General features: G+C 43.3%; 1 protein-coding gene across 2 annotated transcripts; it reads right to left on the bottom strand.

The window, feature by feature from the left end:
* Positions 1 to 1,932: 1,932 nt before the first annotated feature.
* On the bottom strand, positions 1,933 to 22,499 carry Gtpbp4 (GTP binding protein 4). 2 transcript variants are annotated; one of them, NM_053689.4, is given in 17 exon segments: positions 2,649 to 3,169; positions 4,320 to 4,469; positions 5,144 to 5,209; positions 7,497 to 7,694; positions 8,774 to 8,874; positions 9,471 to 9,522; positions 9,904 to 9,981; positions 11,516 to 11,626; positions 11,959 to 12,048; positions 14,605 to 14,670; positions 15,153 to 15,344; positions 16,216 to 16,308; positions 17,832 to 17,932; positions 18,808 to 18,944; positions 19,025 to 19,128; positions 19,548 to 19,718; positions 22,403 to 22,491. In NM_053689.4, coding segments are annotated over 17 exon segments (1,911 nt in total). In that variant the 5' UTR covers positions 22,451 to 22,491; the 3' UTR covers positions 2,649 to 3,016.
* Between the last annotated feature and the right edge of the window lie 307 nt (positions 22,500 to 22,806).

Genomic DNA, 22,806 nt, shown 5'->3' with positions numbered 1-22,806 from the left:
GGAACTCACTGTAGACCAGGCTAGCATTCCACTCAGAGATCCCTCTACTTCTGCCTCCCAGGTGCTGGATTAAAGGCATTTGCCACTACACCAAGCTTGGGCAACTGTCTTGAAAATTAAAAACATCCAGTGGATGTTGCCTAATTCTTCCTTGAGTAGGTAGGGGTCATCATTCCTATAATGAATTCAGAGTTCAACAGGCTGACTTGGAGGGAACAAATTCTAACACCGAAACCCCAGGATGTCTTTTCTGCCATCTCTCCTGTCGTGCTGCAACATTTAGACTCAGTAGATTTTCCCTGCTGGAATGCCCAGGAAGAATCTAAGCTTCAAATTAAGCAAAAATCCCTCACAGTTGTGCTCGCCATTTTGGGGTTTTAGTTAATCCCCATAGTCAGGTTGACAACCAAGAATAGGCATCACGCCCTCCCCACTGTGAACAGTAACTTTTACCTTGTTGGAAATAGACCCTAACTTCAGATCACTGTATTATTGATATTATCACAGACAGATCTAGGGAAAACTTTGATCCAGTGAACATTTTCTGCTTATAAACATTTTTCGTTTTATGTATTGAACCCCAGGAATAGAATAAACATAAAATTAAACTATCATTGTTACAAACAAGATGACTGATATCTTTAGAAAAAAATTAAAAATGAGTGAGATAGCTTTTGAAAATACAGTCAGTTATTTTTCTCAAACAAGGAGGGATCACCTTAGCAGCAAGCAGGATAAGGAGCAAGGCATGGTAAGGTTTCCACCTGTGTGTTGACTGTCTATCCAGGAATGTTTCATGTTAGCAAAGCACTCTACCAAGCACCTGAGGGACGTACTACAAGGGAAGAACTACCTGGGTTTCCCATGCTTACCCCCTTCTTGGCTGTTGTTTGACCTGGTCAGCTTGGTGGGTGTGCAGCAGTGGTTTCGCGCTCATTCGTATTTCCCCAATGTTTAGGTGAAAGCATCCCTGAAGATGTCTGCCTGTGGCTATCTGGACATCTGACTATCTCGGTTGGAGAAATACATATTCAAGACCCTTGCAATATTGAGTTGGTCTCTGTTGAGCTTTATAAACCATGGATTACTCATACTCCTGCCACTTGCAGATCTCCTCTCCCATCCCGCAGGCTGTCTCCTCCGATACCAAGAATCCCGAGGGCGTCCTGCTTATGTACTTTCACCTTTCCTTTACTCTGGTGCCATAGCCAAGAAACTGTCAATTGTTCTGATGGTTTTACCCTTTTCTTTAAAGCTTTGGAGTTCTGCAGGTCCTTCTCCTCCTTAGGCTTTTAAACATGTATGTTCTAATGTGGTGTAAGGTAGAGCCTGACTTTAACCATACATTTCCCACAGTGGCTGCTGGAGAAACAGTCCTTTGCCCACTGTTTGTTCTGGTCCATTGTTTAGGATAATGATTTCTGCTATTACTCTACTCTGTTCCAACCATCTGCATGGCTGTCTTTATGACAGTACTGCAGTGCTGTCTTTAGTCTTTGTAGTCTTTGTAGTATATGCTTACAATCAGAACGAGTCCTCTAACATTTAAAGACTATTTAGTGTCTCTCTCTAGAGGAGGAGCGGCTGAATCCCCACCACATTCCAGCTTCTTCTATAAGTAACCAGCACTGCTAAAGGGCATGGTAGGCAGAGAGGTAGCCCAGTGCCTACCTACCAAACACCAGCATTCACAGCCAATTCTTTCTAACAGCAATGAGGACAGATTCCTAACACAGTGAAGCTCAAGACCTCGAACATTCTGCTCCTGTATTTGCTTAATTGTTTTGTTTTGAACAGCACTCTCTACCCTTTCTCACTAACGCCTCTGAAATTTAAGTAAATACAAGTTCTATTAAGGAAAAAAAAAGCTTTGTCTAGATCTTCTACTGTTAGATGAATAATTCTATGATTTAATCAAGTTACTAGTCATACTAATGATTATAGACTTTAATCATCTAGACATAAAAAAATAGATCAAGACATCAAATGTCATCAGACAACTAAAGCCAATATAAGAAGTCTTGGGTGTTGAGGTTGGAGTGGGTGGGTGGGAGTGGGAGCACCCTCATAGAAGCTGGGGAGGGGGATGGAAGAGGGGAGAAAGGGGATAACATTTGAAATGCAAATACATGACATATCCAAGACAAATAAAACTATTTTTTAAAAAAGTCTCAAAGAGTCCATATGATTTAGGATAGAGAATATAATACATGTATACATCACTGGTTTCCGATACAGGTCAGAAGCGGTCACACTGACAGGAAGCGCTGACAGTGTGAAGGCTGTCTTCTGATCTGTGGACAGGGCTGCAGTTCCACCCACACTGGGATCCCTCTCATCAATGTTTCTTTACTTTCTAGGACACCAATCTTAATCCAGCAGTTGTTAGTGAAAGAAGACATATCCAGGCACTTATTCCCTTTAAAAAACTACTTTTGCTCTAAGCAAAGTCCTATTCCCTGCCCGTTCCTTTTGGCTATCAAGAGACTTGCAATTAAAGCAAACTAAATGTAAATAATCAAAACTATGTTTTTGCTGGATGTTTACTTTGGATAAAATGTTTGAAGTTACAATGATACATTGTACTACAGATGCAGAAAATAATTTAAGATTGTAGTTTAAGTTCTGATACACGCTACATGTAAGACCTCCCAGCAGGAATACTTTCTTAACAAAAATAGGTATTTTGGGTGTCAAAAGATCTACTACAAAAGTTTTCCCCCACCAAAGCAGCCTCCTTACACCAATACATCTTTTCTGCAAAATGAGTCCCTTGGCTGTGAAAGAAGCGCGTCATCTAGTACAGAGCGCTCTGCAGGTAACATCTGACTGCGCAGGGCCACGGCACCACACGCTTACTCGGCTTTACCAGTTTTCAGCACAGCAACAAGCATTTAAAAGTCATTTCCATCGTTTCTTTGGTTAACAGATGTTGATCCCAAATTCTATAAAACACACCATCACACACTCAGAAATAATCACGGGTCTAGTTAAACTACTCCGACCGAAGAGGACATTATCTCCTGTCCTTTTTACCAGCTTTCCTCTTCCCAGAGAGTAGGTGCTTGGGCTTCATATCAAACACATGCCTATCTGCTTCCCCCTTCTTCCCCAAGCGATTCATCTTCTTCTGGGCTTTCTTCATCATGGTCTTGGCTTTCTTCACCATCTACACAGGAGAACACACAACAATGAAAACCACATTTCTGTCCTGCATTGTAATTACCTGGGAACCATTTTACCAAAGCCAGAAGGAACCATCAAGACCCAGTTGTCTCAGTCACCATGTTCTCAGACCACCACACTATCTGCAGGAGCTCAATGACTACGTGAGGAAGCCTTGAACCTTTCTACAGTTATACACTATAAGAGCATCTGAGCTCAGTGACTACATGAGGAAGCCTTGAACCTTTCTACAGTCATACACTACAAGAGCATCTGAGCTCAGTGACTACTCGAGGAAGCCTTGGACCTTTCTACAGTTATAGACTATAAGAGTATCTGAGCTCAGTGACTACGCGAGGAAGCCTTGGACCTTTCTTCCGTTAGTAGACTACAAGAGCATCTGTTCAGACTTCCATGGTCTGAACCTTCTGACTCATGTCAATGCCAGTATTGAAACCCATAGACCAATAGTGTAATCTTACTCCCGGGTGAACATGGAGCAGTCTGGACTCTCAGGCCGCCTAGGAGTCATAGTAAAACACTACCTCAACTCAACACTCACTTCCTAGACTTCCAGATAGAAATGACATCTGAAATGAAAACTTCAGCCTTCTATTAGAGAACCTGCTAGTTTAAATAGGTTTTCTCTTATATTTTAATTTTCAAAATACTAAAAAAAAAGTTTTTTTCTCAAAAAGAAATTTCAGTGAGATTTTAAGCAACTATTGCACCTTTGAAAAAGACATTACAAATTATACCATAGTGACAAGCTACCACCTTGAAGAGATAACAATTCCCCTAATGAGGAAAATGAACCAAGTTTTCCCAGCCTACTTCCTCACTGGAAATGGGGCCTCTTCCTAGTATTTTGCAAACAGTTGGGACCTAAGCCTAGACTATCCATACTTTATGAGGCCATGTCTGTCTATCTGCCATGTCAAGGGGTTCAGAATGGTTTGCCAGAACACCTATCCAGGGGATCCAACTGCTTCTGGTCCAAGTTCCTCTCAAAGGATGCTACAAAGTAGAAGATAGGACGAACAGCTAATCTCTTAATCACAACCCTCCTCAAGTAATGGCTGGTGCTTGCTGGAGGTTCTATAAACACCCCTGAAGGTTCTTATTTTCTTTTGTCCCAGAATAACGAAACAAACCTTGACATCCCGAAGACCAGAAACATCACGTGGCGTTTTAGAGCAACTCCGACTGCGACTGCGGGCTATGGAAGAGGGAGGAACAGACTCTTCTCGTTTTCTTTTCCTGGTGACACTCCGAGATCTTCTGGCCTGGACTGCATAGTGGGCCTGGAAAACAAACAGTGCTCTTGGTAAAAATCGAAATTAGTCCAACAAGAAGACAAAACAGACAAGCTCTTAAAGACAATATCACTCGCAAGTGAAAGACTCTGGAAGACCTACTGCAGCTTACTCGCGGGCTCTGGTCTGAAGCCAGGGGTTAAGGGTCAGATGCAGTGCTATGCTCTCCTGTGTCTCCTGACAAGGCTTCAGGAATGTCCAGCTCAGCACCCATGCTGGTGGTGAGTAAGATGGTGCTCTTAGGCCGCAGCTCTTGCACATCCTGTGCACTAATGTTCTTTACTGGATAACATCAATCACAAGCAGTGATGGCAATGGCTTTGGTCCACAGTTCACATGATGTAGGCTGAGGTTTTAACCTCCCACTCCAAACAGCTGAGGCAGTAGGCATATGCACCAGCTACATTACGTATATCATGTGCATGCCATGACATTTACATTAGCAGATCACCTAGTTACAGATTTCTCGGAAGGTACCCGCATTGTTAAGCAACCTGACTGTGGGAAGGGTTTGGCAGCACATGCCTGCCACCAGCACTGGAGAACTAGAGGCAGGGAAAGACTGAGTTTGAAGGCAGGCTGGGCGACACAGCAAGACAATGAACGTCTCAAAACAACAAAAGCACGGATCATCTGAAACCACACTGCCCCTCCAGACTTACATTGTCTTTATCATCCATGTCCACGCCAAGACTACGCATCTCATTCTCTAAATCTGCCCGTTGAACCTGAGAAGGTGCGGAGGGGAGGGAAGATAACTTGTTTTAAGTAAAATGTCTGTTGAAATTTAATTTTAAAAGAAAAGGAGAGAGAGAGAGAGAGAGAGAGAGAGAGAGAGAGAGAGAGAGAGAGGAAAAACACAGGTGAAGCTGTGCTGGACAGAGAAGTGGTAGACAGGTGCTCTGCTCTCGGTTACTGGATGCCAGCCCGCAGCCCTCATCCTTTCCTCAGGACTGGAACAGAAAAGACTAGAGCATCTGGCCTTTAGTCCCTGGTTCCAGAGGCTACCTGGGGTAAAGTTGAGTCTTTTTAACTATGGACTTCAGGTCATACACAAGAGTCAGTCAGTCAGTCCGTCTCTCGGTTTCTCTCATCTTCTGCCCCCTTTACACATGCTCCATTTTCTTCCTAAGAAATAGAAAGCTGCACCAACTATGTCTCTATGGAAGGACATGCTACAGTATTACACCATTACATGTAATATTATATATAATCTCCTCTCCAAGGCAGACGACAGAACTTAAAAATGTCCGTTCCCCTTCCCCGCCTTTCTGTACGGGAGCAGGCCAGCTCTGATTACCCTGTGGCAGCAAACTCAAGACCCTGTTTCAGAGGCGCACAGGTATGTAGCACAGAAAGGCCTAAAGAGGCTGGGCGGACAGACGTAGTCTGTTAGCATTAGTTTAGAAGCTTGCCCATCACACATTTACAGTCCAGGATCCAAGTATGTTTATGCAAAAAGCTTTAATAAAAACCTAAAAGAACAGAGTTTGAAGTGACTCTAGATGCCTAGCATACAGGAAAATGAGAAACACCCAGCCATGTGCTAAGAGGGGTCACATGGCCCAGGACTGAAGGTCCCTTCAGATTGCCCTCATTCAGCACTTCACTGCCTTCATCTCTTAAATTTTAAAATACACTTTACGATGAACTGGCAAATGTAATCAACAAAAGGGAATGTTTTCCCAATTGTGAGGTACTCTAGTAAATTATGCAAACTCAAAGACAGGATCAGGGGAACCACACTCTGTAATTAGAGAGTTGAGCTCTAGAGGCCCTGCCCCATAACCTGCAAGTGGGGCTAGCCTGGTGCAAGGAAACTCTCAGCCTTACGGTCTTGATGCCCCCTTCAGGCAGGGAGACAGTGTGAGATGTGAATTAACTGAGGGATACCCAACAGAGTCAGTGCAGGGCTGATTGATGGCTTGATGGGGGAGATTTCTCTCACCCAGCCGGAGTCAAATAAAGGATCCACGTGTCAGCATACAGCAGGAGAGACTGAGTTTGTTCCTGCTCCGGGTCTTCAGAGTATAGCTGTACAGTGACTATTACCTACTGTAAATGCTTGTTGCCAGTTGGGATAACTTCAGTTTCTGGACAGTTCAATTACACCCCACAAAAACAAACAGTGCACTTGCTACACAGAAGCCATGGCAAGACTGCTATGTTCTCGGGGTGAGAGAATTGCTGCATGGACTAGAGAAGGCACTACAGCTGAGGGAAGACAGACTCGTGAACCAGAGTGTCTTCTCACAGACAACTAAGCACCAGGAGAAACAACCCGTCTGTGAATATTAGTGGCCGCCCAAGCACATGAAAACAGTATTTTCAAACCAGGAGCGTCCATTGTGGAATCTACAACGCCAACCCCCCACCTCCAACCCCCCACCTCCATTATACTTTAACTGCCCAGTATCTGTCCCTTTTGGGAACCTGCCACTCACTCCCTGACCTCAGCTTTCAGGAAGGCTATGGACACAGAGGTAGTTCCAACAAGAACAAAAGTAAAGACAATGACATCCCGACACAGAGCCAAGTGGTGCTCAGGGTCCATTCACACCTGGAGAGCGATGCTCCTATGCTCAGCAGCATCAGGGGCTGGCGAGCTGCCTTGTGGATTTAGGAGTCTCAATCAATAGAAAACTTAGGTAACAAAAATGCACAGTGGCACACGGCTGTACTCCTGGCACCTATGGAGCAGGAGTCGGGAAGGAACTCCTTGGCTACAGGTTCAAGCCCGGACTACCTGAGACCCTCTTTAACAACTGCCTAACATCCTCAGCCGTCATCAGGTTTCGGTTTAACTCACATCACGGCAGCAATGACTCAGTCTGCAGCAGGGATGCACCTGGAGCTGCAATGCATGGAGAGAAGCTGCAGCCCAGAGCAAAGACCCTGCGAACGCCCGGGTGTGCCGCACCTGACATCCCAAGCAGTGAAGCCGGGCTCTCATGGCAGATTACACAGGATCCAGCATGCAAGCCTGGACTTGGCTCTGCGGGGCTCCACACTAACCTTCTTAGCAGTCCGGGGCATCCGGGGTCCCTGTGTGTTCTTTTCTTTGGACTGTAGAATTTTCAACATCTTCTTCTCTCTAATTTGTTTTGCCAGCTGTCGGATTTCCACCATTTCCTCGTCTTCACTCTCAGACTCACTGTCATACTCCCCAGCAGCTGTTCTGAGCTCTTCTTCCTTTTCCAACTCTTCTAATTTCTTTAAAAAGAATCATGAAGTTAACAAGGAAACCCTGCAGGGAAGTAAGTGCAGCGACATATTTACAGGAATCATGTTTCCTCAGATACCTGAAGGTATGAGAACGCTGTGTGGTCTCATCACAACCGGGGCCCACGTGTACAATTAATCTCGTGGGAAAGAGGATTTATGAAGGCCAGAGAGACAGCATGACCAACGTATGCACTGTTTTCTGCCAATTGCATTTCATCTTTAAAGATAAAAAACATAGGGACCCTTCCCTCATTCCCTAGTTTCCACTGCAGATACACAAAATAAATCTGTACAAACCCCCATTCATCCTCTCAAATACCATACTAAGCACAACTGCACTGGTGACAAAGTGAAACTTTAAATGCACAGAGGTTGGGGATGCAGCGAGGTGACAAAGCTCACAAGCACAAGATCCTGAGTTCACGCCCCAGCAACGCACACAAACATGCACACGCACACGAACACGAACACAAACATGCACACTCATACGCACGCACACAGAAATATAGATAAATGAGAAGATAATCGTGTAAACATTGACGCGCTATGAAAAAGCAAGCAAGGGATAGGTGCCCGGCAGGGAATGTGTCTAAGAAAAGCGCTGAGGTTAATCCCCCCTTCCAGATTAGAAGGAGCCAAACATAAAAAGGTCAGTGAGACAAAGAAATCTGTAAATCAGAGCTCACACCCCATGGACTGAATTTTCTTGTTAATTCGCTGTCACTTGCTAAACTAGCAAAAGACTGCAGGAGGTTGTCTGAGAAGACTCAGAAGATGTTCCAGAGAGAGGATGGAACCAGGGACAGGATGGATCTCCACACTGGACATCAACACAAGCAAAATGATGGGGCCACTGCAGCTCGGTGGGGAAGGCTGGGCGCCACCAGGACCACACAGAAAAAGAATAATTAGTGTCCTTTGAATTGAGAAGTGATGTCTCCAAGAGAGCAAAAACAGGGTGAAAGGATCTCTGAGGGCATAGAACAAAAGGAGAACAAGGAAGGAGTAAAAGTTGAAGTTCTTCTAAATGTCAAAGTGGGGCAATTAATTTAAAAAGCATTGCAGACCTTCATGATAGCAGGATCGATATAATCAGCAACATTGTGGCCTTCCCAAATCTCTGGTATCTTATCATACTTCTCAGATGAATTCATTAAGTCCCAGTATTCTAATATTGAAAGGAAAAAGGAGTTATGTTTATGGTAGTTTCTCAAATCTTCAAGTACTGTGTCATCAAGATGACTACTCTGGATAATCCCTTTATAAGTAAAACCACTTTACAGCCTAACAAAACAGCTGTGTTCAACACCCTTAACTTACTCTTAACAAGAACAATACTGACCCGTGTGTCCAACTTCCAAATACTACAGAAAAAGAATCCTTTCATCTGAAACAACAGGACATTATTTATACACAGCTCTGTAAGTCTGCAACTTCTAATCTTCAAAAAAGTAAAATCTTGGGGGCTGGAGGGATGGCTCAGTGGTTAAGAGAACTGACTACTCTTACAGAAGTCCTGAGTTCAATTCCCAGCAACCACATGGTAGCTCACAGCCATCTGTAATGGGATCTGATGCCCTCTTCTGTGTGTGTGTGAGGACATCTTGAGTGGACTCATATATAATAAATAAATATTTTTTTAAAAAAAGAAAATAAGTAAAAGTTTATAAACCAATAAACTCTCTGGAAGACTTTCACTCACTTAGTTCCTTTCTTTTCTGAAACACTTTTCATACAACTGACATTCCAAAACACCTTACTTACTCTGAAGATCCAAAATATAATCATCTCCCATTTCCAGCTCAAGATCTCGTTCCTGAAAAGAAAGCCCCAAAAGTTTGTCTTAGCTTTATGTCCCCAGATGCTTTGCAGCCTCCTTCCCGATGAAGCAGCCTCTGACCTTTTGCACATCTATCAGGAGGGCTGTTTTGCCCACCTGAGGACTACGTGTCTCATGGACTTTGTTCACTGAACTACGACATCAACTGAAAAGCTCCAGTCAAGCATATGCTAAGAATTCACCACTGTGTCCCTGAATCTTACAGGGCCAAACCCTGGGCACACTCAATTTGCACCTCCTGCACCAAGGAGGCTTCACATGCCTAAGACCACCACCCAGCATCACTTTTTCTGGTGCACAGGCAGGCCCTCTGTCCCTGTTCATAAGAAACTCGGACAAAGAGGTCCAGTAACCTACCCTCTTCTTCTTGGGCTCTGCGATCTCCATTCTCTTCCGACGAGCTACCACTCCTTCTGGGATGAAAGGGGGTCTCTCCTAAGAAGACATTGTTTAAAGTATGTGAAATGCCTTCCCAAGTATGAAAGAAACTTAAAGGAAACAAACACACACACAAAAAGACAGTCTGCAAGGGAAACACAAAACAACCCACACCAATTAAAATAAAGTGCATTCTGGGGAGTGAGGTTTGGGGCCAGAGTAGGTAAAAGAGACCAGACAACCACCAAAATTGATTCTATAGTTCATTTGGAAAAAAAACAAAAACAAAAATTATCGTAAGGGCTGGAGAGATGGCTCAGCGGTTAAGAGCACCCAACTGCCCTTCCAGAGATCATGAGTTCAATTCCCAGCAACCACATGGTGGCTCACAACCATCTGTAAGGAGATCCGATGCCCTCTTCTGGTGTATCTGAAGACAGCTACGGTATACTTATATATAATAGATAAATAAATCATTAAAAAAAATTATCATAAAACATATGAGAAAAACACACAGGAAAACAGTAGAATGAGAAACAGACATAAACCTAAGTATGTTTACAATTCAACAGAATTAAATTCATTAATTAGTTGAGAACAATGACCACTCCATGAAACAAGTAGTAAACCGCACCTCCCTCAGGAAAAACTAAATTGAGCACACATAAAACTTCTATTCAGAAGAAAAAAGAAAGCAAACAGAAACAAAAATATGAAAATACAGAGAAAAATGACACTAAAGTATTTTAGAAATAATGTCGCCAGTTCTCTAGAACCCACAATCTAATAACTACAAAAGAGCACTAATGCTAATGTAATGAAAATGTGCAGGTTTTTTGAGATGTTTAAAAACAACAATAAAATAAAGAGGGGCTGGAGAGATAGTTCAGTGGTTAAGAAAATCTGCAGGTTGTTCCTGCGGAGGACCTAGTTCAGTTCACAGGACTCAGGACTCAAGCGGCTCACCGCTAACTATGACTTCAGGGGATCTGATGCTGTCTCTGGACCTCCACAGACACCAGGAATGCACACTGTGTACATATTTACAAAGCAGGCAAGGAAAAAAGTGATAAAGAAAACAACTTTTAGGGGCTGGGGATTTAGCTCAGTGGTAGAGCGCTTACCTAGGAAGCGCAAGGCCCTGGGTTCGGTCCCCAGCTCCGAATAAAAAGAACCAAAAAAAAAAAAAAAAGAAAACAACTTTTAGGAACTTCTATCCTAAAATACAGATTTATTTGTAGGAACACATCTATAAAGACGTAGACTGCTTATAATGGCAGAAAAACATAAAAATATGCTTCCACTGACAATTTAAAAAACAGGGGGGATGGGGATGTGTGACAATTGCACCCACGCTACTTCTAAGGGACAAACAACAAGTTACAACGCAGACTGTGACAGGGAGAAGTAGGTGCACAGAACTCTTCTTTACTTCATCCCTCCCACAGGCACGTGTGACTTCACCAGGAATGAAAAAGTGAAACCCGAGTGTGACTCTGGGCAACACCAGGAAGAGGCACGTGCCAAGCGGCCACCGGCCCAGCACAGCAACACAAACTGAAGCCTGCGAAGAAGGGCGGCCTTGCCTTACCTTGTCATCTCTCTTGTTGGGCACAGCTAAGTGCAATCTGTTCAGAACCTCATTCACTTTATTTCCTTTCATTTTCGTTTCTACTCGGTGAGCCAAAAGCCTATCACAAGCCTAAGAAAGTAGAAAAATAAGAGTCACAAAGCCATTGAGGCCAGTCCCCAGCCTCACACTGCAAGGAAGAATCAAGTCCTCCACTCATCCACAGGTTCACAACCCAGTATGGAACTTCCTTCATATTTTCTTTCAGCAGGTAACTAGGTTCCCCAAAGGTTCACCTAACAATTTAAACAACTAATCCTATTCAAGGAAAACAAAAACAAACACAAAAACAAAAACCCAACCTAAATTATTTCCAGTGTTAGTAATTCCCAAAATGCAAACAGTTTCCCATAACTGACCGTTCTCAGACAAAAACACTAGCCCCGAGTTAAGAAAGCACCAACCTCCGTTTTAACTTGAATGACACCTTCCTCAGTCAGGGTGCTGGTCTCGATGACAGGAAATCCTTCAGCCTGCAAGTCTAGAAATATTTTCTGGAATACAAAGAAAAGAAGGGCAACATGCATTAATGTTTTGTGAATGGAGGTTGCAAACACTATTTGCTCAACAACTATGATTTGTTTTTAACTCTAAGAACAGTTTTAAGTTAATTTCTACAACAATCTTATATAATTAAAAATAAATAAATAAATACATAAGTGGAACAGCAGAGCCAGATGGATCTCTGAGTTCAAGGCCAGCCTGGTTTAAAGTGAGGCTCTACGACAGTCAAAGCTACAGAGAAAAATGTTGCCTCAAAAATTAAACAAACAAACAAACCCCCACAGAATCAAACCGAATCAAAGTCAGAAGCTCTGTGGAATACTCTGTAAGATTTCCCCTACTCCCCAACTCCCAGCACTAGGGGTTAAACTCAGCTACAAGCAAGCTCCCACTGACCTATATCCACAAACTCAAGATGCAATTTCTCAGGAGGAAAAATGCAAAAGAAGAGGATGATCAACTTTTATTGTTTCGTTTTAAGAAGGCAGACCCTGGATTCGTAGTTCAGGCTGGCCAAGAACACATACACCGCATAATACAAGCTAGCTTCTGCCTTAGTCTCCCTGCTGGGATTTCTGATGCACAGCTCCTCATGAAGACAGGACAAACTTTTCAAAGACGTTTTCAATGCTATTTCTTATTTTAAAGTTTCTACTAAAATAGCCCAAGAGAATTCTTCAGAAAATACAAAACTATTTGCTGTTTCATTTTATGAATCACTAAGACTCTAAAGAAGGGACGCAATATGCTCTTCTCAAATGTTTACAACTACAAACCTCTCTCTAGCTTAGAGACGGGGGACTAACTTCTAATAGACACTGAAAGTTCCCATGAACAAGGTCAACTTCTATTATCAAGGGACTAGAGCATGATTTCAGTGAAAGCTATGGTCTCTGAGCACAAATCCTGTCACTTAACAACGAATGACCCGGGGTGTAAAACAGTCACTGTGACCCAGGGTGTAAGGCAGTCACTGAGCCCCCAGTCATGTGATAACTGTTGACTGTTACTACCATGTGACAACACACCAATGTTGAAGGACAGGCTCTACAGTGCAAGCGCTAAGCAAGCTGTACATTTCTACAGCATCCACTTCCCAATTCCTGTAACACCAACGACTGCTGGGTAGGCACTGTTTTCACTAGAGAGAATCAGAAACCAGAAAGATAACCTACAGTGATGTCAGCTCTCTACTAACAGCTGGCCAGTGACCAATTATCCAGGCAGTACCTTCACTAGCCAGACATGTGGGGCTCCGCAGGGTGACTCCCTTTCCTACCACATTGCTGAGTAGTAAAGCTGGACCTGAGCTGACCCCAAAGCCCGAGCGCCTGACCAGTTTGTTTCACTTGTAAGCCTTCCAGGCTCTACCCACTCCCTTCCCGCCTCCTCCTCTCTTCAATGCCATATGGACTGAAAAATTAAGATTACTTATAAGATATAAAGAGTTTTTGTTTCTCTGCTTTTTAAAATAAACTGACTCTCTGACATCAGTTAGATAATTAGTAATTTAAAGAATATACGATCCTGCCAGCTGGAATGAGCAGACGGGAGGATAAAGAGTTCAAGGCCATCCTAACCTACATTAGTCCTGTCTTTAAATAAGTAAGTAGTCGAAAAAAAAAAACCCCAAACTTGCTGTGTTCTGCCCTAAGAAGACAACTTAGGACAAACTAATGCTTCCCATGGACAGAAGTCCCTTCCACTCAGGAACCATCCACCTTGGTTTAAACATGACAAAAGATATAAAGATATATCCAGACAGCTCTTTCAGTGTGCACTTGTCACCTGTGCAAACTCATACTGCTCCATACCCCAGGGGGTTGGACGAGGAGTCTATGAGCCCTAGGGTATTAATTTCTGACAAGCTACAGGTAAACATGAAGGGAACTTCTACTCAGGATGGCAGTGAGAGCACTGTTCAAGTACCTGTCTCTCAAAGCATTTATCCTGAAAACTGTCTACTAAAAGGGTTAAACTGTTTGAAAATTTATGACTACCAATGCAGCCTACCTCATGGATAATGCTGGCAGACATTGTAACGGGCCCATAGCTCTGAAAAGGCCATCTTAAGAGCTTAGAAGGTGTTCTCCTTTACTTACTTGTCAAAACTTACTTAGCTACAGATTCCATTATGTAATAAAGTAAGCCATATTTACACTCGTTCTAAAGAGAAACTTGTGGGAAATACTTCCCTAGAACATTTCATAGCCTAAGGCCTGGAAAAGATAAAAGTACACATGACTTGAGGTACCTGGCTTCCCCTTGGGTACCAATTTAAAAGCAGTCCTTTTCTAGGGAAGCACATTTCCCAGTGGTTTAGTGTAGCAACCCCCAAACACAGGCGTTCCTACAGACTGGACATAGAGCAGGAATCAGGAAACTACACTCCAGCTTTAATGTCCTGCCACTAAACCACTGAGGATCATCTTAGTTCTCGAATAGAAACCTGATCTGGGAGCACTAAAAATCTTTCTAAAGGACGGTCTAAGGACTCACAGCTACTTTAAAAGAAAGTATACATAATTAATATATCAGTGACTTACCTGATCTTCTTCAGAAAGTTCAGCTATTCTCTTCACATCACATTTGTTTGCTACAACAATAAGAGGCTAGCAAGGAAGAAAAGAAGTTACTACTTTCACACCATAGAATCATGTATAGAATCATGTATAGAATCATGTATAGAATCATGTATAGAAGAATGTATAGAATAATGTAGTCCCCGCTCCTTGTCCACGCCCTTGCTTTCTGCTATTTCCCTGACCCAAGCTGAAATCAATTACTGCTATAAAACACCAAATGGTAAGTTCTATAAATAAACAACTTGTAAATAAAATGTGCTCCATCCTAAGCAGTGCAATGAAGTCTTGTCTTAGTGCTGCATTCCAACCAGGACACAGATCATCCCTTTGTCTGGCTTACTACTGTCTGTGCTACCAGGCAACCAGGTTTATGTAAGTTGTCACATCAACTGTCACATCACTAACATCTGTGCTCAAGGAACACAGAATGGCTCCAGTGGTCTTGGAACCCATTACCTATGAGTGAGAAGGTGCTACTACATAAATTAAGCATTAGTTAGCACACTTACCTTGTTGATAAACAGAGGTCTGATATTCTGGAAGAGTTCTAATTGCTCCTTCAACCCATGTCCACACTGCTCAGACAAATCCATCACATACAGAACTGCAGCTCGGAGGTGGGCCAGGGCTGTGATGGCCTGCATCTCAATGGTGTTCCGATCCTCCAAAGGATGATCCAAAATCCCTGGAGTATCTACAACCTAACAACCAGGCTTCATTAACCGAAGTACACTCACTCCAAAGTGTCTCGGCTGTCCCAGAGTCACTCTCCTACATCCAAAACAGTTCTAACAAAACTAGTGTGTAAAATGGAACATTGAAAACTGCCCATAATAACCAAAGGAACAAGGAGAAAAAAGTACTTATTTTTTAAGAAGACAAAAACCCAATACAGGAGCTGGTATGGTGGCTCTCAAGTGACTACAGTGAGTGAGCTAAGGTCGGTCACCCTGACTAGTGTGAGACCCTGCCTGTCTCAAAAGAACAGATGCAGGCATCTAAGGAAACCCTGCAGAGTCCACTGAAGAGACATTGGCCCTGGGAGAAATGAGCCTTTTTTTCACATGGCTATCAAAACTGACAAACTCTCCCACCTCCTAAGACTTGGCTTCTTCATCATTTTTAAAGTTGGATTTGGTTGTGAACTAGACTGCTCTATGCTTTTCAATAGTAAATGCCATTTCTAGTGACAGAACTTCAAATAACACAAAGAGAATTTTATTCATTAGAAGCATCAGTAAGGAAATGAAATACCCCTGCAGAAATAATGCAGAAATCCAAGCCGCCAGCTTCCTCTCAGTTACATGATTGTGATCTGTCATTACACATCTCCAGTGCTCAGGCCAGCTCTCCGTATGGTAATGGAGAGATTTCAAGTTCTTAGTGAGAACAGAGAAAGCACCCTTCTACCTCAGAATTGTCCCTAGAGGATGCTGCTGACCATTGGTTGTGTACTAAGTGCACTCCAGGATGGAGATAGGCTTCAGCTCTTAAAAAAAAAAATCACCAAATTCTATTAAACCAAGCCCCAGGTCGACCTCTGTTCTGTTTGCGAACAAGGCTGTGTCTCACCTGCCAGCGCAGATACTTATAATCCATGTGCCCGACAAACAGAGACTTGGTGGTAAATGCATAGGGCTGAACATCCACATCTGCTCTTGTCACCTGACAGAAAACAAAACCAAGAGCAATATTCTCAGTCACAAGAAGTGCACACCACAATTTCCCCAAACAATGTAAGCATAGCATCCTGATTTTACCAACAATGCTGCTGATGTCCTAACTATACAGACTGCTGATGCGTGAGGTAACAGGCTAGGAGTCGATCTGGACAACCTGGAAAGACTGGCTCAAAAGAATAAGACTGGGGATAGCACTGCTCAGCACGGGTGAGACCCTGGGTCCAAACACGTGCACACACATACACTCTATTTTTTGGTAGAAAATTAAATCCCAAGGAAGTGTACATGAGTAAACGGCACAGAAGAGATTATTCACTTCGGCAAATGCCTGGCTCCTCGTCCCTTGCACTTTGGGCCCACGAACCAAGCACTCTCTGTTCTCCAAGGTTTGATATACAGCTCATGTTACTGAAATTTCTATCTCGATAAACTAATTTAAACCATAATCGAAAAGGCTACACGTGGCAGAGGCCACTGTACCATCCCTCAGAGCACAGAAAGGTCACAGCAGATTCAGAGCAAGCCAACAGGCATTTGAAACTTCAATTAGGAACCCTGAGAGCATTGTTTGCTACCAAGTCAGGGCAACTTGTGGGCAAAAATAAAACCTACTGGGCCAACAAGTCTGATGACCTAAGTTCAATTTCCAGGACCCACATAGTAGGAGAGAACCAAGTTGTTAAGTTGTTCTCTCTGTGTGTGTGTGTGTGTGTGTGTGTGTGTGTGTGTGTGTGTGTGTGTGTGTGTCTCTCTCTCTCTCTCTCTCTCATGAAAACATGCACACAGCTTCAAAGCAGAAATGTTCTGGCACTGGATGAGTACTGATATATCCATAAGTAGCAAATTACTTTTACATCAAAGCTTAATAATTCTACTCAAGTAAAGAGAGACAGGCACAGCCCAAACATGGAAACTATGTTAATAATCCCTGAGGAAAGATAGCAGGTTCAAGGTCAGCCTAGGCTACATAGCAAGATCCTGTCTCAGAAAAAAAAAAAAAACAAACAAACAAAAAGAGAGAGAGAGAGAGAGAGAGAGAGAGAGAGAGAGAGAGAGAGAGAGACTGAGACTAACTCAGAAAATCTAGAACCCGATAGAAAGTTAACACAATCACCCAAGTAGCGTTAAGCTCAGGAACTCCAGCTCGATGAGTACCTCCAGGCATAAGAGCATCCCCAAAACAAGCTGACACAACACTACCATGAAACGTTCTCCAGCTGTTAACAGAAATTAACTGAGAAGTCTCAGCTCCTGAGAAACTGGATGGCACACAACAGTCAGAACGAGTGGTCCTGGCAATCACCACTAAAATACAGGTTCAGTTGATGAGTGAAGCCTTCCATGGAACTCGGATGCGTAGACATTAGTATCTCCTGAAGCCGGCAATCTTTATTACTGATCAGTCAGAATATTCCCAAGCACATCCTAAACCCCACAAGGGGAATTCAGTAGTACTCTTGACCTATGTTAATCAGTGTGCTGCTTTATTTAAAAAAAGCCACCTACCTTATTGATGAAGCTGGATTTCCCAACATTTGGATACCCACACAAAAGTAGAGTCCTTGTATTTGGATCAATGGTTGGCAAGCGGGATAGATGTTGACGTACTATAAAGAGTTCAAGTTAAAAATTGAGATTTAAGATTGGCTTGAAGTTTTGCTTTCTACGTCATTATACTCTAGGCTCATGTTGTTTTAATAACCTTAGAGGGCATAAATTCCTTGTCGTAGCTTTTTTGGAGGACAACAGGAACACACTGGTTACTGAACTTAGAGCCTCATCCTGCCAGAAAGTGCTGCAACACATTTTTACTTTGAGACAGAGTCTCACTAAAACAGACTGTGCATTCAATCTACCCCAGGCAGGCCTTGAACTTGCACTCCTCCTCCCTTAGCCTACATACACTTTTGTAGTTGCAAAAGTGATGGAGAAAATAAGGGGGGTAAGGAGTAACAAGAACCTGACAGGATACACAAATACAGCTCCACCAAGAATCATGTACTGGAATACCAATCTGCTATCTCAGTTGCTTTAAGTCAAAGTGACACTAAGAACCACATATGGGAAAGATGACTACGGACACTGGGGCCGCAGTGTATTTTCCAGTATGCACGCTGTGACCTAAAGTATTTCCACTTAGTTTCCTCACCTGCAACACCCGCACAGCTCTAGCACGGAGCCACTGAGCTACCATGAGAGCCCCATGGATCTGTAGGAAACGCTTTCAAAGACCTTCACGAATCATTTCAGGGGAAAGAGCACAGTGCCCAACAAAATGTTTGTAGGACTGGAGGTTAGCACAAGGTTCAATTTCCAACTCTAACTGAGAAAGTTCCTATTAAATATAAGTGTTTTCAGGTGTGTGTTTTACTTACTAAATATTAAAAGCATGCATTTACTGACCCTCCAAAAACAACTTTTAAAAAAAGTCCCAAACATAAAAGAACATAGTAAAAGCCTTTGTTTTATGTATAGCAATTACCTTGTTCCAAGTACTCCAAACTCTGCCTCTGCCTCTTGATAATCGTACACATTCGCCCCAGGGCAGCGCGCTTCAGCTGCTTGCATCGGTAGAGAGAATCACCATACTTCATAAGTCGCACGTAATCTTTAGCAACACTTAGAGAAAGAGAACATATCTAAGGGTTTGTACTTCTTGATAATAACTTATAAGATACTATAGTAAGAAAATACCTTACTTGTCCACCAAGTTTTTGGCAATATTTATTTGTCCTAGAGCCAACTTGTAGTGATCCTTGTCATAGAGAATATTCATCAAGTCAGCATAAAATGGATGGATATCCTATAGTGAAAAAATGAAATACACAACGGTCACTCTACTCCGACAGTGTCTTAGCCTTATGTAACAAACAGTAGAGAAGAAGCGCCCCTTCCTTTCTTCAAACCTGTAGTTCTGATCCCCAGACCCCCCCTCTCCTGGCCAAAAACCCTGTCAAATCACCCCTAAGGAAACAAGCAGTCACTGGTAGGCACTAACCGCCATCCTTTTACAGCGACAGAACTACTTAGGACCCATTTCTCCCCACAGACACTGGGTTCTACACACACACACACACACACACACACACACACACACACACGCAGGGAAGGGGGGATGCCCCCCCTAAACCACTTCCCTAATGTCTGCAGGACAAATTAATGCATCAGTCTGGCTAATGTGACTCTCTGAAGGCTTGTTTATATTTATATAACTGTACTTACATCCAATTTGGGGAAATCGGACAGAATCTGTGACAGCCTGTCATGATAATTCTGTTGAGTAAATTTGACTTTTCTCATATAAAAATGTCGAATTCGATGAATTTGATAATGTTTATGAATAACCGTTGGAGTCTTTCGTTGTGTCTTGGATAATGTCAGGTCAATAAAGTCCTATGATTAAAGAAAATAATTAAGATGAAATTCAAACACATGTACTTTCTAGCCATTTGCTTATAACCATAAAACATTAGTCCAGTACTATATGGTTTAAACTACAAAACTTATTTTTTCAAAAATCAATTGTTTTATATACAACTTGGGTCATCTTTACAGTTTCTGGCCCTTATGAAAACTTGCTACCCACCACCAACACTAAGACAGTTGAGAGACTCGCCACACTCCTCAGGAATGCCTGACTGAAAGGGCCGGTGCTGGTGGTGTCCTTTAGTGCCAAAGCCCTGCTTTAACTATGCCCTCACTCAGCCCCTACACCAACCATGACCAACCAGGCCACACCTTACAAACACCCAGCCCCATCCATCCCTGATAATGAGGGCATGCTCGACGTGTCCAGCCACCCCCAGGACCCTCGTTTGGAGTGGCTGAAAACCCTGTGAATACTCCCAACTGATGGAGGAGGCCCCACCCTAGTCATTCCTATAAATCTGCCCAATGTAGAGGAAAGGACTTGCTAATGGTTGCTGAAATATATTTTAACCCATGTTTTTTTAATACTATTTTAACTTGCAAACTCCTAAGAAAACTCAAGAATAAATCAGAAGAAAAAGAGACAGTTCTTCAATTTCAAGGACATTGTAGTTGTGATTTTAAGGGGTTATAAAATGAAAAATCTAAAACCCACCATCTAAAATTCCCTATGTATGTTGAGGAGACTGAGGATTTGAGCTATTTGTCCCTATTCACTTTTACCCAACCATACAAAACTGTTCTCCTTTCCCTTGATCACTTCCATTACCTCAACAATATTGCTCGTGTCCTGTAATAAAGGATAGAATGAACAACAATGGTGGACAAAGCAGTGAACTAGGCGCCAAGATCCCGTGAAGCAAAACCAAAGGCAAGCAGGTAATCGCAATAGTCTGCCAGGGATTATGAAGAGCATGAACACTCAGGCCTCTGTTCCTCCCCTCTGTTCCGTACCATGGTCCTCACATCTTTAGGGAGACAGTAAAAGTTGCCTACTGAAAAGTTTCTCCAGACTCTCCCTTTTATCAGCATGTTTTTGTTTGTTTGTTTTGTTTTTCTGAACAGGGTTTCTCTGCCTGTAGCCTTGGCTGTCCTACAACTTATCTTGCTCAGTGTACACCAGGTTAGCCCCAAACCCAGAGATCTCCTGCCTTTGCCTCTTGAGCACTAGGATTAAAGGCGTACATCAACACTGCCCTGTTCTCCCTACATTCTTATGCTATCCCAAATCCCTGATACTTACAGGAGTTTACAGTCAGAGTTTCTCCCCACACGCCCTCACCACAATAGCTCTCAAACAGATATCTGAATTCATTATAAAGTGGTACAGTGCTTGTATATAGAAGAATCCACATACATATGTCATATATTTAGGGAATGTTAGTGCATGGAGGCTCATGCCTTTAATCTTAACACTCTGAAGCAGAAGCAGGCATATTTCTTTAAGTTCCAGGCCAGCCATGTCAGCTTAGTAAGACCATCTCCAAAAAGAAAGAAAACAAACAGATAAACAACAAAAAAGGGAAAATAAAGTCTGTGCACATTAAATGTGGATGCAGTTTTCAAATAGTGTTCTTGGTCTGCGGTTGGTTGAATCTGGATTTGAACTCAAACACAGAGGGCCAAATGTATTTCACACAGTTCTCCATGATACTGCAGTGGGTCTAAATGCATTTTGTTATTCCTTCAGAAAATGATTCTTAAAGACGTAGACTATTCTTTTGAGTGTCTATACACAGAACCTAGCACACACTTTTACAAAAATACCCCATACTCTTTAGACTTGAGTTATTTCCAACCACCGAAGGATTCCCATCGCCTATTAATACATATGCTAACTTAATCTGTTTTCTAGCAGCAGAACTCCTTCAGGGCAACAGAGACACATGCTGCGTTCAATTCTTTACTAGGTCAATTATATTAACAAAGTTCAGAACAAGCTCTTTCATAAAGGAGGATATCGAAAATACCCACACTGCTGTAAATTTAATGACAGTGACATTGGTTCCTCTAGTTGATCCTGCGATTCAATGCCCATGGCTTGCCAAAGAAACACGTGTATCTTTTTAGGTTCTTTAGCCTAACTAATAATACTCGACATTTGGAAGGAACGTATCTTGCTACGTCACATAAATTTGGCCTTGCGTGCTTAAAACCAATTGCATTTTCTAAATCCAACAACAAATGACAACTACCTAGAATTTTTTAGACCGTGACAGCACGAATCAAGTTTTACTTAAAAGGGAGGATACTACGTTGAATCTAGAATCCTAAAGCAGGGGTCTCACGACGCTCACCACTAACCACTCCAGGCTTCCTGCCTTGCTCCTTACTGCGGCCAGCACCCAGACACTTTGTCACGTCGGCAGGGCACAGAAGAATAATAGGTCCTGGAAGAGTTCTGAGGTCTTGGAGGGATTCTAGGATTCAGGGCACCCATGGACAGAGGGAGAGGGGTTTGGTTCCAGAGAGTGTGACTGATCTCCGAGGGTGCCGAGGACAAAGCCTAACAAGTGGAGCTCGGGTCTGAGGGCCGAGTGGATCCAAGGCGTCCTCCCTCCCCCGGTCTCGGGGATACAGAACTAAACCCTCCCTGGAGACTTGTCAGGGGAAGGGAGATAGGCGGGAACGACCTCGATCACCCCTACCTTGGCTGACGGCACCACCGTAATCTTCTTGAAGTTGTAATGCGCCATGCCGGCGGTGGAACGCACGAGGAAACCTGGAGAAGCGGAGGACCGGACTTCCGCCGTCAAGAGCGGGCGGGACTTCCGCCGGCGGGGTTGGGCGGGACTTCCGCCATTCGGCTTGACTGAACTTTAGCTGCAGGGCTCAAGCATTGCATCATTTCCTGAATGTCTGCGAGGCGTGGCCCGCGCGTCCGCCCGGACGTGCTCCTCGACAGCGCCCCCACTCGGCCGTGAAGTCCGCGGCCGAGAGATAAGGAGACCGGATGAGCTGCTGTGGAGATCGGCTGGGTTTGAGAGGTGGAGGGTGGGGAATAACCTTGCGGGGTGAAGGAGATACTCCAGGCTGGCCACCTTGGCGGGGT

The sequence above is a fragment of the Rattus norvegicus genome, chromosome 17 (assembly GCF_021556685.1).
Source record: "Rattus norvegicus strain SHRSP/BbbUtx chromosome 17, alternate assembly SHRSP_T2T, whole genome shotgun sequence".
In the NCBI taxonomy this organism is placed as follows: domain Eukaryota; kingdom Metazoa; phylum Chordata; class Mammalia; order Rodentia; family Muridae; genus Rattus; species Rattus norvegicus.
Note: the sequence above shows the minus strand (reverse complement) of the source record. Positions and strands in the feature narration are given on the sequence as shown.